Source organism: Oncorhynchus gorbuscha, linkage group LG24 (genome assembly GCF_021184085.1).
Source record: "Oncorhynchus gorbuscha isolate QuinsamMale2020 ecotype Even-year linkage group LG24, OgorEven_v1.0, whole genome shotgun sequence".
NCBI lineage: Eukaryota > Metazoa > Chordata > Actinopteri > Salmoniformes > Salmonidae > Oncorhynchus > Oncorhynchus gorbuscha.
This window is the reverse complement of record NC_060196.1, coordinates 9,888,107-9,907,842: the sequence shown is the minus strand read 5'-3', so window position 1 is coordinate 9,907,842 and position 19,736 is coordinate 9,888,107. Positions and strand designations below refer to the sequence as shown.

The 19,736-nt window shown below is 42.2% G+C and overlaps 1 protein-coding gene across 3 annotated transcripts; it reads left to right on the top strand.

Annotated features, from left to right (window-relative positions):
- Window positions 1-7,593: 7,593 nt before the first annotated feature.
- Window positions 7,594-19,093, top strand: LOC124012391 (zinc finger protein 205-like). 3 transcript variants are annotated; one of them, XM_046325965.1, is made up of 7 exons: window positions 7,594-8,059; window positions 8,478-8,596; window positions 12,988-13,170; window positions 15,717-15,866; window positions 16,149-16,260; window positions 16,482-16,594; window positions 17,814-19,093. In XM_046325965.1, exons 1-7 carry the CDS (start codon window positions 7,777-7,779, stop codon window positions 18,753-18,755), a joined length of 1,902 nt encoding a protein of 633 aa, XP_046181921.1. In that variant the 5' UTR covers window positions 7,594-7,776; the 3' UTR covers window positions 18,756-19,093. The 3 variants fall into 3 exon arrangements, with proteins under 3 accessions (XP_046181921.1, XP_046181923.1, XP_046181922.1); XM_046325967.1 differs by lacking the exon at window positions 17,814-19,093 and adding an exon at window positions 16,708-17,269; XM_046325966.1 differs by lacking the exon at window positions 12,988-13,170.
- The last annotated feature ends 643 nt before the right edge of the window (window positions 19,094-19,736 follow it).

The window sequence follows — 19,736 nt, the reverse complement described above, 5'->3', positions numbered from 1 at the left end:
TTCACACCAATGAGAGGCCCTTCCAAGTGTAAACTATGTTACAAGAGCTTCTCCTTCCTGACTAACCTGATCAGACATAGGAATGTCCACAAAGTGGATAAATCGTAACAGTGTGGCTTGAGATGTGCGCATGGGAGATCTGGGAATCATTCTTTAGCTGACATAGTATAGTTATCATGTGAAGTGTCTTGTAGTAAGAGTTTAAGAGGGTAATTAACCACCTACCCCTCATGAACTTGTCATTTGAAACAGTCGTGTAAATTCCTGTTTTTATAGAGACAGCAAACCTATGCTAGAACAAAGACAATTGAATATTACCTTACCAAATTGATATAAATAGAATAAAGTAATTCATTATTTTATACTTGCCAACAATGTTCTTTCAGGGGAAAAGAAGTCTGTTTTCAGCATGAAATATACTGATACTGAGATTCAGGGTTTCATTTTTTTACAGACCTAATGCAATGGTAAATCTTAGTGCTGGCAGTAAGATTGTGTATCAGAAATAGAGCTATTTTTACAACCCGAATTATGGGCGCAGTAGCCGGTGGTGGCGCAAAAGGGATGGGTTTTGATGAATAAAGTTGTAGGTGTGTCGAAACTATGACCCCGTTTGTCAATAGTTACCACAGCCACAAAGTCAAAATGGCCATGTCGTAAACATTCATTCATTTTTCTTGTTTTGCTTTTTGGTCTTAATTTAAAGTTAGCAGTGGTTAATGTTAGATTTTAATAAGATAAATTATGGAAGTGTGCAACTGCAGCACGCAATTCAGGTAATTTCTACATGTGCCGTTTTTGATTGGCCAGGACCTGAAAAGTCAGCGAATAATTCTAATAAAATTTTTATAAGACAAAACGGGAACTTGTTTTAAATAGTTACAGGCACCATAAATTGCTCCCCTTGGGCATATAATATTATAAAAATGAAGGGGGGTTTACTTTTCACAGGAGCTGAAAAAATATCCAGTATAAAAGAGAAAGGGGGATTGTCAACTCACCTTTACACTGCTCCCAAACGACCCTTCAAAAGTTTGGGGTCACTTAGAAATGTCCTTGTTTTTGAAAGAAAAGCACATTTTTGGGTCCATTAAAATAACATCAAATTGGTCAGAAATACAGTGTAGACATTGTTAATGTTGTAAATGACTATTGTAGCTGGAAACAGCTGATTTTTAAAAATGGAATGTCTACATAGGCCCATTATCAGCAACCATCAGTCCTGTGTTCCAATGGCACATTGTGTTAGCTAATCCAAGTTTTAAAAAATTAAAAGGCTAATTGATCATTACAAAACTCTTTTGCAATTACAGTTGAAGTCAGAAGTTTACATACACTTAGGTTGGAGTCATTAAAACTCGTTTTTAAACCACTCCACAAATTTCTTGCTAACAAACTATAGTTTTGGCAAGTAGGTTAGGACATCTACTTTGTGCATGACACAAGTCATTTTTCCAACAATTGTTTACAGAGAGATTATTTCACTGTATCACAATTCCAGTGGGACAGAAATGTACATACAGTAAGTTGACTGTGCCTTTAAACCGCTTGGAAAATTCCAGAAAATGATTTCATGGCTTTAGAAGCTTCTGATAGGCTAATTGACATCATTTGAGTCAATTGGAGGTGTACCTGTGGATGTATTTCAAGGCCTACCTTCAAACTCAATGCCCCTTTGCTTGAAATCATGGGGAAATCAAAAGAAATCAGCCAAGACCTCAGAAAAAAAACATTGTGGACCTCCACAAGTCTGGTTAATCCTTGGGAGCAATTTCCAAATGCCTGAAGGTACCACGTTCATCTGTACAAACACCATGGGACCACGCAGCCGTCATACCTCTCAGGAAGGAGACACGTTCTGTCTCCTAGAGATGAACGTACCTTGGTGCGAAAAGTGAAAATCAATCCCAGAACAGCAGCAAAGAACCTTGTGAAGATGCTGGAGGAAACAGGTACAAAAGTATCTATATCCACAGTAAAACGAGTCCTATATCGAAAAAACCTGAAAGGCCGCTCAGCAAGGAACAAGCCACTGCTTCAAAACCACCATAAAAAAGCCAGACTATGGTTTGCAACTGCACATGGGGACAAATATTTTACTTTTTGGAGAAATGTCCTCTGGTCTGATGAAACAAAATAGAACTGTTTGACCATAATGACCATTGTTATGTTTGGAAGAAAAAGGGGGAGGCTTGCAAGCCGAAGAACACCAACCCAACCGTGAAACACGGGGTGGCAGCATCATGTTGTGGGGGTGCTTTGCTGCAGGAGGGACTGGTGCACTTCACAAAATAGATGGCATCATGAGGTAGGAAAATTACGTGGATATATTGAAGCAACATCTCAAGACATCAGTCAGGAAGTTAAAGCTTGGTCGCAAATGGGTCTTCCAAGTGGACAATGACCCCAAGCATACTTCCAAATTGGTGGAAAAATGGCTTAAGGACAACAAAGTCAAAGTATTGGAGTGGCCATCACAAAGCCCTGACCTCTATCCTATAAAACAATTATGGGCAGAACTGAAAAAGAGTGTGCGAGCAAAGAGGCCTACAAACCTGACTCTCCCAAAATTCACCCAACTTATGTGGGAAGCTTGTGGAAGGCTACCTGAAACCTTTGACTCCAAGTTAAACAATTTAAAGGCAATGCTACCAAATACTAATTGAGTGTATGTAAACTTCTGACCCACTGGGAATGTGATGAAAGAAAAGCTTTAATAAATTATTCTCTACTATTATTCTGACATTTCACGTTCTTAAAATAAAGTGGTGATGCTAACTGACCTATGACGTTGCCTCTTTGGGTGTGGCGAGCCCCATCCCCCTCTCCCTGCCTCCCCCTTCAACTATGCTGCTGTGGCCAGAGAGACATTGTAAATTCCTGAGGATCTCCTCATGGACACACAGTATAGAGAGAGTACATTTTCATAGAGAACAAAGGAATTCCTTCCACCTCACAGAACTTGAGGTACGAACAAATTTCATGTTCCAGAGAAAGTATAAAATATCGGTGAAGAATCCAGCTACGAACTGGTCCATTTGTTACAACTTGGGGAAGCTCATGGGTGTGGCCACATTACCATAACGCTGTTTATATAATAGCCTCAGATATGAGGTTTACATCTAAATTGTTGTATAAGATGAATGAGTGAGTATGATACTCTTTACACAATTTTACATTGTGATTTTGGACTGTTTTAATGAAGGAAAACTCAAAAAGGGAATTGGAGTTAACTAAATCAGAGGACCGCCCCTGAGCCCAGTTAGGGTCAGGCGTCCTGGGACAGCCCCTTTTCTGCAATTCCGAATAAAACCCAACAATGAGAAATTATCACCAGACCATGTTTTTCTCCATTAGGAGGGGACAAAGGTTGTAGACCATTGCTGAATCGTTTAACCATACCACGTGGTTAAACTCTTAGACTATTGATAACGACAGAATAAGAACAAGTCTTTGATATTAATTACTAGTCTGCAGCTAGGAATTCGGTATCATTGAATGTGAAGAGCGACCACCGCCGAAACACCCATTCTATACCAACTGAATGAATGTCACTCTGAACTATCCCCTTTAACCAAGACAGAGAGAGAGAGGACGAAACTCTCCAACAGAAAAACTTTTCACCAGCGATCAAGACGACACACTGAGCGTAAATATATATATTGATTGCAATTGTTCCTGAATGATTGAGCGTTCATGTGCAAAGTATTAGCATTTCAATTGTTATAATTATCAACTTTGTAGTGTCTTCTCAGTCGACACCCACTTACTTCCCTTTTGTCTAACAAGCCACCATGCCGGTTTAGCCCACTAGGGCACATTCTCCTATCATACCGGTTTAGCCCACTAGGGCACATTCTCTTATTTCTTGTAACCATATTTACTGTTTGTTTATGCATTTCTGTGAATTAGTTAGTTAGTAATAAATAAAAAATTTAAGACAATTGATGTATGGATGACTCATAGTCAAGACTGGGTTCGTGCAGATAACCAACAATTTACAATGTTTGGAATGAGACTAACGTGAGATAAAGTAAATAATTCATTAATTTGACTAATTGATCAGATAAAATACCTGAACCAAGTTATTTTAGGAAATGATAACTTTGTAATCTGAATATTTTTCCTTGGTGCCCCTACTTCCAAGTTAATTACATGATTATTCAGTTGATTGCGTAATACTAATTACAGAGAAACTTTGATAAAAACTATAAGTCTTCAATTTAATGACAGTAAAGACACGACAACAGGGCATTTTCACTAGGATTAAATGTCAGGAATTGTAAAAAAATATATATGTTTTTGGCTAAGGTGTATGTAAACTTCTGACTTCAACTGTATGTTAGCACAGCTGAAAACTGTTGTTCGGTTTAATGAAGCATTGTAACTGGCCTTTAGACTAGTTCAGTATCTGGAGCATCAGCACGTGGGTTTGATTACAGACTCAAAATGGCCAGAAACTAAGTTTCTTCTGAAACTCGTCAGTCTATTCTTGTTCTGAGAAATGAAGGCCATTCCATGCCAGAAAATTCAAAGAAACTGAAGATCTCGTACAACGCTGTGTACTACTCCCTTCACAGAACAGCGCAAACAGGCTCTAACCAGAATAGAAAGAGTGGGAGGCCCCAGTGCATAACTGAGCAAGAGGACAAGTACATTAGTGTATATTTTGAGAAACAGACGCCTCTCACGTCCTCAACTGGCAGCTTTATTAAATAGTACACTCAAAAACACCAGTCTCAACATCAACAGTGAAGAGACTGACCCCGGGATGCTGGCATTCTAGGCAGGTTTGCAAAGAAAAATGCATATATATATATATATATATATATATACACTGCTCAACAATATATAAACTGCTCAACAAAATAAAGGGAACACTTAAACACAATGTAACTCCAAGTCAATCACACTTCTGTGAAATCAAACTGTCCACTTAGGAAGCAACACTGATTGACAATAAATTTCACATGCTGTTGTGCAAATGGAATAGACAACAGGTGGAAATTATAGGCAATTAGCAAGACACCCCCAATAAAGGAGTGGTTCTGCAGGTGGTGACCACAGACCACTTCTCAGTTCCTATGCTTCCGGGCTGATGTTTTGGTCACTTTTGAATGCTGGCCGTGCTTTCACTCTAGTGGTAGCATGAGACGGAGTCTACAACCCACACAAGTGGCTCAGGTAGGGCAGCTCATCCAGGATGGCACATCACTGCGAAGGCCACAAATGTGCATGTGTCTGCTCAAATGGTCAGAAACAGACTCCATGAGGGTGGTATGAGGGCCTGATGTCCACAGGTGGGGGTTGTGCTTACAGCCCAACACCGTGCAGGACGTTTGGCATTTGCCAGAGAACACCAAGATTGGCAAATTCGCCATTGGCGGCCTGTGCTCTTCACAGATGAAAGCAGGTTCACACTGAGCACGTGACAGACGTGACAGAGTCTGGAGACGCCGTGGAGAACGTTCTGCTGCCTGCAACATCCTCCAGCATGACTGGTTTGGCGGTGGGTCAGTCATGGTGTGGGGTGGCATTTCTTTGGGGGGCCGCACAGCCCTCCATGTGCTGGCCAGAGGTAGCCTGACTGCCATTAGGTACTGAGATTAAATCCTCAGACCCCTTGTGAGACCATATGCTGGTGCGGTTGGCCCTGGGTTCCTCCTAATGCAAGACAATGCTAGACCTCATGTGGCTGGAGTGTGTCAGCATTGATGCTATGGACTGGCCCGCCCGTTCCCCAGACCTGAATCCAATTGAGCACATCTGGGACATCATGTCTCGCTCCATCCACCAACGCCACTTTGCACCACAGACTGTCCAGGAGTTGGCGGATGCTTTAGTCCAGGTCTGGAAGGAGATCCCGCAGGAGACCATCCGCCACCTCACCAGGAGCATGCCCAGGTGTGGTAGGGAGGTCATACAGGCACGTGGAGGCCACACACACTACTGAGCCTCGTTTTAACTTGTTTTAAGGACATTACATCAAAGTTGAATCAGCCTGTAGTATGGTTTTCCACTTTAATGTTGAGTGTGACTCCAAATCCAGACCTCCATGGGTTGATAAATTTGATTTCCATTGATAATTTGTGTAATTTTGTTGTCAGCACATTCAACTTTGTAAAGAAAAAAGTATTTAATAAGAATATTTCATTCATTCAGATCTAGGATGTGTTATTTTAGTGTTCCCTTTATTTTTTGAGCAGTGTATATATATAAGAGAGCGATAGAATACGGTCAAACGTTTTAGAACACCTACTCATTCAAGAGTTTTATTTGTACTATTTTCTACAATAATAGTTAAGACAAAACTATTAAATAACACATATGGAATCATGTAACCAAAAAGTGTTAAATCAAAATATATTTTATATTTGAGATGCTTCAAAGTAGACACCCTTTGCCTTGATGACAGAGTTGCACTCTTCCTAACCTCCTGCCAAATGTATGACCGTATTAGAGACGCATATTTCCCTCAGATTACACAGACCCACAAAAAATTTGAAAACAAACCCAATTTTGATAAACTCCCATATCTACTGGGTGAAATACCACAGTGTGCCATCACAGGAGCAAGATTTGTGACCTGTTGGCACAAGAAAAGGGCAACCAGTGAACAACAAACACCATTGTAAATACAACCCATATTTATGTTAATTAACCCCTTTTTTTACTTTAACTATTTGCACATTGTTACAACACTGTATATAGACGATGACCTTTGAATTGTCTTTAATATTTTGGAACTTCTGTGAGTGTAATGTTCACTGTTAATTTTTATTGTTTTAAAAAAACTTTTGTATATGATCCACTTCACTTGCTTTGGCAATGTTAACATATGTTTCCCATACCAATAAAGCCCTTAAATTTAATTGAGAGAGATGCAGTAACAATAGCCAAGTCAGCTTGGCTGCAGCCAAAACTAGCTAACTTGTTACAGCCACAATGGTATGTATCATCCCACATCACAGTGCCAGTCTTCACTGGAGTATCCTAGAGAAGCTAAGCTAGGTAGGCTTATTGAGGCACTCACTTCAACTCCATTCTGTAAACAACTGCCTTACCTGTTGGTTGCTGGTTGTAGCCCACTCCAACATAAAGCTACACATGTGAAGGCTACTAGTCTTTGCGTGGCGCAGGTCATAACTACATTAAATGGTTTGTTTTATTAAATTCATCGTTTCAAATGATTGTCAGATGTTTTAATTCATGTATTTTTTATTGCTAAAAAAAATTGTACTCGCACAACTATTCGCATACTATGGATATTCGAATAACCGTGCACATCCATAGTTGTATTTGTGGCTAAATCATAAATTGGAGAAGCACTTCAAACCCCCAACTTAAACCTTTATCTCAAAGTTTTAAAATAATGCTTGCTATTTTCTTATAGAGGATGAGCTACTCGTGTACATATGTTTAACGACCGGTATATGCCCACACCATTCCAACACACCAAATATGCTTTTTAACATAATTACCATTTTAAGCAGTAGCGTATTTCAAATTACAACACGCATATTTTTATTTATTTAACCACACCCTTTGAGCCATGACGCCAACCAATAATATCCCTTCTCTTCAGTGTAAACGGAAGCGACCTGTAACCAAGAACAGTTTCCACGTTAGCGTTTTTATTTAGACGTTTATTAACCCCCTGGAACTCATATTACTAATGTAACTGCACAGCATCACATACTTACCCCAGATAGTGTTTAATTCGCTTTCGACTTGGTTGATAGATGTTATTTAAGTAAAACTAGCTAGCTGCTAACAATGGCTGACTGTATGGTTTTTCACACTCAAATTGCCTCCATTATGGAGGTGCTAGCGAATTCAGCCGTTGCAGAGATCTGTAAACTCGTAGACGACGACTATGCAGTGTTTCGTTTGGAAATAACTCAAAGCCAGAAAGAAAACAGGGGATTGCGGAGGAAACTGCAGCTCGTGGAACTCAAGGTGGCACGGGAGCGCGCAGAGAGGACAATGCGAGAGCGCGTCCTCGCCAGTCGTCCCAGTAGTGTCAAGATCCTCGACCGATACAGAGGAATGGCAAGAGGTACATTTAGATTTTGTAGAGTGCGGGGGCTGTTGCCGTGTTACCCTCACCACGTGTTCAGATGCGTTACCCAGAATCGGGTCTTGGTCAGTTTTTGGTCACTTCCGCTGATTACTTGTCTTTCTTACAAGTTTTTTTTTTTTGACCTTCATTTTACCAGGCAGGTCAATTAAGAGCGAATTATTCTTGCACAAAGACACAATATAATCTAACAAGATTCTTGATTGACTTAATTTCCTATTGTTATACTCAAGATAATGTGATGCATGGAACATAGTAAATAAATCAATGAATGAATAGTGTATCAAAAAGTTGAGGTGTTTCCTTACATTCTTCCCAATTATAGCTAGTGTGCAATATAACGTTGAGCATTGACAGTACCTAACTTAACCACCCCTTTTTCCTCAATCATTCTCAGGTGAAGGACATCTCACTGGAGGCCACAGGAGCTTTGTGAAGCCAACTTGGAGAGATAACCAACCCTTAGCTATAGATGAGGGGAGTGGAACCTTAATCCAGCAGGTTATCGTGATAGAGGTTAGTGTCATAGTGTGACATAAAAAAATTACAGATCATCAAATGTGGCCCGTTTATTTCAGAAAGGCTCCTGTCAGCCATGGGCGCCTGACTTTTTCTGAAAGAGGTGGTGCAAAAGCTTTCGGGTCTGGGGGACCTCTCCCAAAAACAATTTTCCTGCAATTCTACTCTGTTTAACAGGGGAAACCATATTTATGAACAGAACACAACAATTTGTCTTAGGTTTTCCCACTATAAATTAAATTGAAAAAGTGTTTTAATTACTAGAGTACTAATCTTCACCCTTCCCTGAAAATCCCACCCCTAATAATTCATTGACAGGTCTGAAACCCTAACAAGCTTGTGACTCTCACATGTTCTGCTCCTCCCCTGACAATCCCAGCCACAGTGATCGATTGACAGGCCAAACTGATAATGAAATCGAAAATGGGAGGAATAATGTTTTACTCAAAAAAGATTTACAGGTTAATAAAAAATATTGTTCAAATGCACATTAAGTTGTCATCTTCTTTTTGTCACAAATAATGCGATCACAATAATGTAGTACAATTACATATGTTAACTGTGATCTTTTAACAATGTTCTTTCTCAATATGGCAGTGTAATCTGGTAGGGCTTTGAACAAGAACTGTCAACTTGAAAATGCAAACTAGAGTTTTGTTTGCATTTGGTCATTAATTATTTTCACATAAAAAATATTCCAAACCCAGAGCAAGGGTCTCCAACCTTTTCTTTTATAAATGCTACTTCATACAAAAAGAAATGTACTCGTATACAGCCAGCATATTTTGTCATTATGTAGGCCTAGATAAAGCAAAGCAGTACGACACAAACAACACAGTTACACATGGAATAAGCAAGTGTACAGTCAATAACACAATAGAAGAAAAAGAAAGTGTATATACAGTGTGTGCAAATGGTGTAAGGCAATAAACAGGTCATAGTAGCAAAGTAATTACAGTTTAGCAAATTAACACTGGAGTGATAAATGAGCAGATGATGATGTGCAAGTAGAAATACTGGTGTGCAAAAGAGCAGAAAAGTAAATAAAAACAATATGGGGATGAGGTAGGTAGATTGGGTGGGCTATTTATAGATGGGTTAAGTACAGCTGCAGCGATCGGTTAGCTGCTCAGATAGCTGATATTTAAAGTCAGTGAGGGAAATATACGTCTCCAGCTTCAGCGATTGTTTTCAATTTGTTCCAGTCATTGGCAACTAAGAACAGGTTCTGCATACAATGTTATTGCGTTTTGGTTCTTAATAAAACCACATTTTGAACAAAATCTTTGTACTCTAACAACACAACAAAATAGATAAAAAATGTATATTGCAGGTACCTTTTCATGTTAAACACCAGTGGTGCAACTAGTGCTTTCTAACTGCACTCAACCAAAACCGTGTCACGACGGAGAGAAGCAAAACTTTAGTTGTCAAAACAATTAATCTTGAGGCGACGGGAGGCGGGGTGCAAAATGCAATCTGTTAGCTATTATATCATATTTAACATGGAGATGAACTACATGACCAAAGTTATGTGGACACCTGCTTGTCGAACATCTCATTCCGAAGTCATGGGCATTAATATGGAGTTGGTCCCCCCCTTTGCTTCTATAACAGCCTCCTCTCTTCTGGGAAGGCTTTCCACTAGATGTTGGAACATTGCTACGGTGACTTGCTTCCATTCAGCCATGATTATTAGTAAAATCAGACACTGATGTTTGGCGATTAGGCCTGGCTCGCAGTTGGCGTTGTAATTCATCCTAAATGTGTTAGATGGGGTTGAGGTTAGGGCTCTCTGCAGGCCAGTCAAGTTCTTCCACACAGATCAACAAACCATTTCTGTATGGACCTCACTTTGTGCACGGGGGTATTGTCCTGCTGAAACAGGAAAGGGCATTTCCCAAATTGTTGCCACAAAGCTGGAGGAACAGAATCATCTAGAATGTCATTGTATGCTGTAGGGTTAAGATTTCCCTTCACTGGAACTAAGGGGCCTAGCCGGAACCATGAAAAACAGCCCCACCCCTGTTATTCCTCCTCCACCGTTCTCCTGGCATCTGCCAAACACAGATTCATCCACCAGATGGTGAAGCATGATTCATCACTCCAGAGAACAAGTTTCCACTGCTCCAGAGTCCAATGGCCGCGAGCTTTACACCACTCCAGCCGACGCTTGGCATTGTGCATGGGGATCTTAGGCTTGTGTGCAGCTGCTCGGCCATGGAAACCCATTTCATTAAGCTCCTGACAAACAGTTATTGTGCTCACGTTGCATCCAGAGGCAGTTTGGAACTCAGTAGTGAGTGTTGGAACCGAGGACAGATGATTTTTATGCGATACGAGCTTCAGCACTCGGCGGTCCTGTTCTGTGAGCTTGTGTGGCCTACCACTTCGCGGCTGAGCAGTTGTTGCTCCTAGACATTTCCATGTCACAATATCAGGATTTACAGTTGACTGGGGCAGCAGGGCAGAAATTTGACAAACTGACTTGTGAGAAAGGGGGCATCCTATGACAGTGTCACGTTGAAGGTCACAGAGCTCTTCAGTAAGGCCATTCCACTGCCAATGTTTGTCTATTGAGATTGCATGGTTGTGTGCTCAATTCTATACACCTGTCAGCAGCGGGTGTGGCTGAACTATCCGAATCTACTAATTTGAAGGGGTGTCCACGTACTGTTGTATATATAGTGTATCTATTTTAATACAGACTAGCTCAAAGCATTACTAATCATTGAAAATGACAAATTACCTAATGGGTCATGATCATTTTCTGGTAAAAAAGTGGGTGTGGAAAAACATCCGTTTGCACCCCTATTTTGAAAGTGGGGGTGCAGCTGCTCCATGTCGACAGCTATTAATTTTGCTTACAAGTACATCCTTATTTATCTGCATACGGGAGCTTGTGAGTAGGGCTGTGGAGAAATGTCGCCAGCGGGTGATTGTCAAGCAAATAACTGTCACTCTCACAGCGATTGACTTTAACAAATAAATAGGTACTCCTATATGCTTAATTTACAGTTATTAATGTAACTTTAGTTGTTCTACAAACATTGGGCTATATGTTTTGATTTTTAATACATTGTAAGGCTTCATGATGTGACTATTGATTTTTTTTTAAGTCACTTTAAAGGCATGAGCTCTGCTTAGTTTTTTGTGCATTACATACTTTCAGTCTCTCATTCACAATTTGAAAAGCACTTGATAATGCCTCGAATTTCCCGGCGGCATCCCCTTTGTGTGCCCAGACTGGGGCGAAGTTTCACGTTCCAACAGGGCAACAACCTTAAGCACACAACCAAGACAACACAGGAGTGACTTCGGGACAAGTCTCTGAATATCCTTGAGTGGCCAAGCCAGAGCCCGGACTTGAACCCGATCAAACATCTCTGGAGAGACCTGAAAATAGCTGTGCAGCAACGCTCCCCATCCAACCTGACAGAGCTTAATAAGATCTGCAGAGATGAATGGGAGAGACTCAAATACAGGTGTGCCAAGCTTGTAGCTTCATACCCAAGAAGACTTGAGGCAGTAATCGATGCTAAAGGTGCTTCAACAAAGTACAGAGTAAAGGGTCTGAATACATATGTAAATGTGATATTTAAAAAAATATTTAAAAAAATTAAAGTTTAAAAAAATTCTAAACCTGTTTTTGATTTGTCATTATGGGTCTGTTGTGTATAGATTGATGAGGGGGAAACTATTGAATCAATTTTAGAATAAGTCTTGTAACCTAACAAAATGTGGAAAATGTCAAGGGGTCTGAATACTTTCTGAAGGCACTGTATGTGTGAAATTTGTTTTGATTTCAAATGGTCCATTATCATGCACCTGTCTCGAAACGGGGGCAGCTGAAATCATGTCATCTATGCATCCATACATGTCATCTATGCACTTAAATAGTGCTTTTCCCTTGGTTAATTTTCATGCTAGCAAGGTAGGCTGTTGTAAAGATAGGCAATGTGCCTATTATTAGGAAAGTTGAGAAATAAATATTGTAGGCCTAGCCTATAGAAAGCTGATGGGATCCTCCTCTTTTTAATAGAGGCCATCACTCTGTTTTATTTCACACAATTTCATAGCTTATGGAAATGTTGCACAACATGAGCTCATGGGTTCTCATGAAGTATTTGATTATATTTTTGATTACATTTGCATTGATGTCAGAGTGATTAGATGAACAATAGAGTGCTGAGTACCAGGCAGTTAGCAAGTTTAGTAGGCGACTAATGACCATCAGCAGCATCAGAGCTTGGAGAAGCCTATTTGACTGCCTTTGTGACTTGTGACCGCCGGTGTGGCAGTAATACGGTCACCGCAACAACCCAACTTGTGAGACTTCCCTACGACATTGTTACTGAATTCAGTAACCTCCTCTCTTTTTGTGTCAGTCAGCAGATGCAGAGGCTCCAGGTCCTGGGGTCAAGCATGAGAGGACAGAAGGAGAGGAGGACCCACGGCACAGTAGAGACATCCAGACTGAAGCGACGGCTGGAGTGGCGCCCCCTGAAGCCAAGGAGGATTTCGCAACTGTCGCCACGCCCCAGGCCAAGACTCAACCCAGCATCACGGAGGTCAGTGGAACTCCAAACGCCATCATCAAGTCAGAGATTTTAACTGTAACACAGAGGCACACAGGATCTGACCACAGATCAGACCCAGAGAGACTGGTCTGTCCTCCTGCCTCGGAATACTTACCGGTATTTCACCAAAGGCAGATGGTGGTTAATTCCCATGGAGATGGTGACTCGTCAGAAACTGGCGGTGATGATCCGTCTTGTTCTTACGCTACAGAGATGGACTCTAGCAACATGCCCTTTGGTTTAGAGACCCAGACTGATCTGTCTAGAGGGGACTGGAACCGGTACAGTAGTAGTGTATACTCTGAAGGGTGCCTAGATAAGAAAGGGGAGGTTATAGTGGTGGATGAGGTGACTGTGAAAGTGGAGGGCGACGCTCCTCCCACATTGAATGCAGATCGTCACCTAGGAGATGGACACTCCCAGGGCAGAGATTTCTTAGATTACAGGGGATGCTTAGAGACAAATACAAATGTTGTGACCCACTCCCCTTTACACAGGTTCTGGGAATGCGACTCAGTGTCAACGTCGATGGCATCTTCTGATGTTCTTTTAGATCAGGTATTGAACTCAAATGACGAGGCTAGAGCCCAGACTCAGGGATGGGGAGCTACATCAGGCAATAGTAAAGAGAAAATGTTCCTCTGCATGTTCTGTAACAAAGGCTTCAGCTGCCCCCAGAATTTGGAGATCCACCAGAGGGTCCACACAGGGAAGAAATCCTTCAGCTGTACCCAGTGTCACATGCACTTTGCCCAGGCTGGCAACCTAAAGATCCACCAGAGGGTTCACACAGGAGAGAAGCCCTTCAGCTGTACCCAGTGTCACATGCACTTCGCTGAGGCTGGCAGCCTGAAGAGGCACCAGAGGGTCCACACAGGGGAGAAATTATTCAACTGTACCCACTGTCATATGCGCTTCGCCCAGGCTAGCAACCTGAAGAGGCACCAAAGGGTCCACACAGGGGAGAAATCATACAGCTGCCCCCAGTGTGAGAAGAGGTTCTCCCGCCAACACCAGCTGAAGATGCACCTAAAGGTCCACACGTGAGAGAGGCTGTTTGCCTGTACTCATTTGGGAAAGAGGTTCTCAGAGAGGAGCTTCCTCAGGATGCACCAGCAGAAAAACCGTTCCACTCATAAAATGGAAAGCAACCATCCCACTCAATAGCTTTTGACATTTAGTTCAAACCCTGCAGTAAAGACAGAGATGAATTGTCATTGTTGTCAGCAGAAAATATCCACAGATGCATTTGGAATAATGAGAGTAACAGATTTCAGTGTTCAATATTCCTAGGTAAAATATTGCATCCAGACATTGTATACAAGGCATATATACTGAACAAAAATATAAACGCAACGTATAAAGTGTTGGTTTATGTTTTATGAGCTGAAATGTGCACACATTTGTTTACATCCTTGTTAGTGAGCATTTCTCCTTTGCCAAGATAATCCATCCACTTGACAGGTGTGGCATATCAAGAATCTGATGAAACAGCATGATCATTACACATGTGCACCTTGTGCTGGGGACAATAAAAGGCCACTAATCTGTGCAGTTTTGTCACACAACACAATGCCACAGATGTCCCACATTGAGGTAGCATGCAATTAGCATGCTGATTGCAGGAATGTCCACCCGAGCTGTTGCCAGATAATTTAATGTTAATTTCTCTACCATAAGCTGTCTCGAACATCGTTTTAGAGAATTTGGCACTACAACTGGCCTCACAACCTGCAGACCATGTGTAACCACGCCAGCCCAGGACCTCCACATCCGTCTAATTCACCTGCGGGATCGTCTGAGACAGGCCATTCATTTGAAATCCATAGATTAGGGCCTAATACATGTATTTCAATTGACTGATTTCCTTAAATGAACTGTAACTCAGTGAAATCGTTGAAATAGTTGCATGGTGCGTTTTATATTTTTGTCATTTACATATTGTGTTTGTATTGTACTGCCTATATGATGTTCACAAATGCCTGTTTCATTACTTCCGTTCAGCTACTTTCTTTTTCTTTCCCAAGACACTTTTAATGAGAAAATGTATGCAGTTTATCAAGTTCATGCAGATTGTTCTTGAGACATACATGTATGTGAGATTTTCATATGGATGTCTAATAAACACAAAATGGGACTTTTCATTCTAAGACTTTCATTGAAACTGTCTTTAAGTATACATCACATCTGATCTCACCCTGTTCTGCATACACCAAACAGCACTTTATAACCAGTATACACTTAGTGTGTGGGTATGTGTAGGTATATTTACTAACAAACACCTACTGTACATGTCAAAATAGTTTAGTCGGGTTTGACTGATGATGACTTTTGACATTTAACGGACAAATTTGATCAACAACATATTTATGTCCACCATGATGGTTTTAACAATAATTAAGTCATTCTGTAACTACATTATAGGACTCAAACATAGTGGGGATGGGTCAACACTCCATGTTGAAAGTGTGTTTATCTGTGTGTATGTACCTGAGGGAGTGTATGTCTGTGTAAACTGTATCACCTGTCTCTTCCAGGAGGAGGAGGGTCCAGAGGTGCTGCTGGTGAAGGAGGAGGGTCTGGGAAACCCTGAGGGGACCATGGTCATTGAGGACAACCAGATTACACCTCCTGAACCCACAGAGGAACCAGCTGAGCAGCACAGGACCACATACAGTCTCACTGAGGTGAGCCCACTGAACTACGGTCTGAATGGTTTTAGTTCAGGGCCGTATCCACAAAGCCTCTCAGAGTTGGAGTGCTGATCTAGGATCAGGATTGCTTTTTAAATCATAATGAATAAGATTATATGGAAAGATATTCGATCAGCACGTTTGCATAGTTTAAAATCAACTAACATGTTTGCATAGTACTCATAGTAATCCCTCATTGCCTAACCAGAAGATGCTCCATAGCAGGGTGCTCATATCAGATTTCTTGATCAAACATCCTCTCACTCTATCTCTTAGTCAGTAGACATGGAGGATGGGAAGCATGATCTGCTGATAGTCAAAGAGGAGACAATTGAGGATGAACCAGACAGCATTGATCTGCTGAGTGGACTAAAGATGGGGGAGCAAGGTAAGGGAGAAATACATATAGCCTACATACAGATATAGATCTTTAATGGGAATAGTGATGCACCTGGCTATTATCATTTCTTCATTCACAAAATGAAATCAATACAACTTATTTACATACAAAAACACATTATAATGTATGAACTTCACCACGTAATTGACAAAAATTCATAGGTAGAGTTTTGATGTTTGTAAAGTCTATTTTGTAACCTCTTCCTGCAGGTGGTTGGCTGGAGGCTAACAGAGGAGACTGGGTGGCCATTTTGGATTCCCAGACCAGGGCAGCCAAGGGCGACGTCACTGAGCAGGCCAGGACCAGAGGTGACATAGTGGAGGTCAGTGGATGGGACATCTTCCTCAACTATGGGCTGGGGATCAACACTGTTAACCACAAACAGAAACAAACAGTCGAACACAAAACAACTGAACTTAGTCTCCATGACAACAGGCTGGCTGTGACCAGGGAAAGGTGTAGATTCGGTCCACGGGGAAACGGAGGTGTCCGTATGCGGCTGAAGAGAACAGACACAGACTCGGCTAGCGATGCTCCGTCCTGCTCCTATAGTTGTGATTCAGAGAGACTGATGGCGCCTCAGGTTAACCCACTAACAGGTGCTGCCTTCAGCCTGCCTTCTATAGGATCTATCAACTGGAACATGGACCCTGCAACAACACAGACTCTCACTGGCCTTTGTCCTCCTCACACTCCCCTAATGTTAAACAAGACCTCACACAATGCCAGTGCCTCAACAGTAAATGGCTACACAATCCCATTGACAAATGACAGCAGTAGTGACGCTATCAGTAGATCCGGTGGCAAGGAGAGTGGGAAAGCCTTCAATTACCTCAAACAGGTAGAGATCCATCAGAGGATGCACACAGGGGAGAAATATTTTGGCCGCCACCAGTGTGAGAAGAGGTTCTCCCACCAGCACCACCTGAAGAGGCACCAGAGGGTCCACACAGGGGAGAAATCCTACAGCTGACCCCAGTGTGAGAAAGGTTCTCAAGCCAGAACCAGCTGAAGATGAACATGAAGGTCCACACAGGAGAGAGCCTGTACGCCTGTTTGCACTGCAAGAAGAGATTCTCAGAGAGGAGCTACGTCAGGATACACCAGTAGAAAATGCACAGGGCCCATGTATAGAGTGTAGTGACATGTAATGTAGTATTAGTATTACTTAGTTTGATGTTAATTCTGTTGGTTTTGAATGTTCTAGGGAACTGGATGAGGTGAACTGAGGAATGAATGAGATGATATGGTGATTGTTGGTGTGATGGTGTCTGTAAAAAAACTTCACTGATGAAGTGACATCTATGTCTTGTAGTTTGATACTGGTGTCTTATAATGATGAAATGATTGTGCCTTAATTCATGTTTTCACATAAACTAGTGAAGCTGTGTGTAATGTTGAATGGCTCCATATTGTTAGGTACTTGAATCACAGTGTTAGAGATGTGTTTGACTGTGGTTAACATTTTATAAAGTCATGTTTCTGTGTGTACAGCAAAGAGTTTCTTATATAAAGCTTTTCTGTTCAATGTGTGTTTACAGTCTGCAGTCCATGAGGACCTGCTGATATCCGGTGTTGCTAGAGGAAGAGACTGGACCTCTGAAGCGGCTGGTCACAAACCTTGGCTCCGGATCAGAACCCTGGATCAGGAGCCGTCGCTCTTCCTTCCCGAGTCGGAACCAGGACCCAACCACGAGGGACAGAGACTCCACCACCACACAGAACACAACCAGTGGACAGGTGGACTAAACAACCTCAGTCCTGGTGGTCATCAGAGAGACAGAGGCTCCAGTCAGGGATCCAGTCTGCAGCCCAAACCCTTCTCTTCACAGTCTCAGTGCAGGGATGAAGCAGGGCCTGGGGCTGATAGAGATAGACCCTCCTGTTCCTATGATACAAACACCACAGTATCCATGATAAACAGAGCAGGTCACCCTGGGCTTCAGCCTTCACAGAGAGTGGTGGGAGACCCATCTGGTGGGAGTCTAACAGGAAGTCTGTCTTCTCCTTCAGGGTCTCGTCTAATGCCTGGTGACTGGGTTCATAGAAAGCCTGGGCCTGGGTCTAGCCCTCCTCATCTACCTCATGGTTTCCCCACCAATACAGACAGGGTCAGGATTGGCATTCACCACAATAGTTACCTAGCCTGTAACACAGCACACAATCCCAACAACACCCAAACAATGGCTAGAGGTCAAGGAGGGAGCTCAAAGAATAACCACCTGGGGGCGGTGTCTCCTGCTTCTACCTCCTCTGGTGTCATTCGGTCACAACGTGGGAGGCTGAGCATTAGGTCGGACGCCGACAAGCCGTATTCCTGCCCCACCTGTGGAAAGCGCTTCGCTGAGGCAAACTATGTGAAGAGGCACCAGACAGTTCACACAAATGAGAGGCCCTTCAAGTGCAAACTATGTTACAAGAGCTTCTCCTTCCTGACTAACCTGATCAGACATAGGAGTGTCCACAAAGGGGACAAATCGTAGCAGTGTGGCTTGAGATGTAAACAGAGGATATCTGGGAACTATTCTTAAGCTGGCATACTGAATTATAATTATCATGTGAAGTGTCTCAGTTGAGCATCTGAGTATGCTCACCATCTCTGATGATAGACTTGTTTGGTGTGCAGGCATAGCCAAAACAGTCATTTTATTGAAGTGTAACTATATCGCCCCTCTGAATTTGGTTGTCTATACTCGATACCCTCTTTTTTATCATATATTTATAACACCTCCTAATGTTATTGTGTATAATCAGGCGGTACCTGTTCCTTTATGTACTGAAACAATGTGATCAAATCTGTTAATACATTTTGAACCATGTTGTCCTTTTGATATACTACATGACCAAAAGTATATGGACACCTGCTTGTCAAACATCTCATTCCAAAATCATGGGCATTAATATAGAGTTGATCCCCCCCTTTGCTGTTATAACAGCCTCCACTCTTCTGGGAAGGCTTTCCACTAGATGTTGGAACATTGCTGCAGGGTCTTGCTTCCATTCAGCCGCAAGACCATTAGTGAGGTTGAGCACTGATGTTGAGCGATTAGGGCTGACTCGCAGTTGGCGTTCCAATTCATCCCAAAGGTGTTCGATATGGTTGAGGCGAGGGCTCTGTGCAGGTCAGTCAAGTTCTTCGACAAACCATTTCTGTGTGGACCTCGCTTGGTCCACGGGGGCATTGTCATGCTGAAACAGGAAAGGGCCTTCCAGAGGCAGTTTGGAACTCGGTAGTGAGTGTTGCAACTCAGGACAGGCGATTTTTACGCGCTTCAGCACTCAGCGGTCCCATTCTGTGAGCTTGTGTGGCCTACCACTTCGCGGCTGAGCCGTTGTTGCTCCTAGACGTCTCCATTTCACAATAACTGCACTTAGAGTTGACCGGGGCTACTAGCAGGGCAGATATTTGATGAACTGACTTGTTGGAAAGGTGGCATCCTATGACGGTGCATCGTTGAAAGTCA

What these genes read in the sequence shown, in the direction of transcription:
- LOC124012391 (XM_046325965.1), top strand. Translation starts at nt 7,777, where the DNA reads ATGGCTGACTGTATGGTTTTTCACACTCAAATTGCCTCCATTATGGAG. An exon ending in ATACAGAGGAATGGCAAGAG is followed by an intron (nt 8,060 to 8,477) that starts GTACATTTAGAT and finishes AATCATTCTCAG; the next exon opens with GTGAAGGACATCTCACTGGA. An exon ending in CCAGAGGTGACATAGTGGAG is followed by an intron (nt 16,595 to 17,813) that starts GTCAGTGGATGG and finishes GTGTGTTTACAG; the next exon opens with TCTGCAGTCCATGAGGACCT.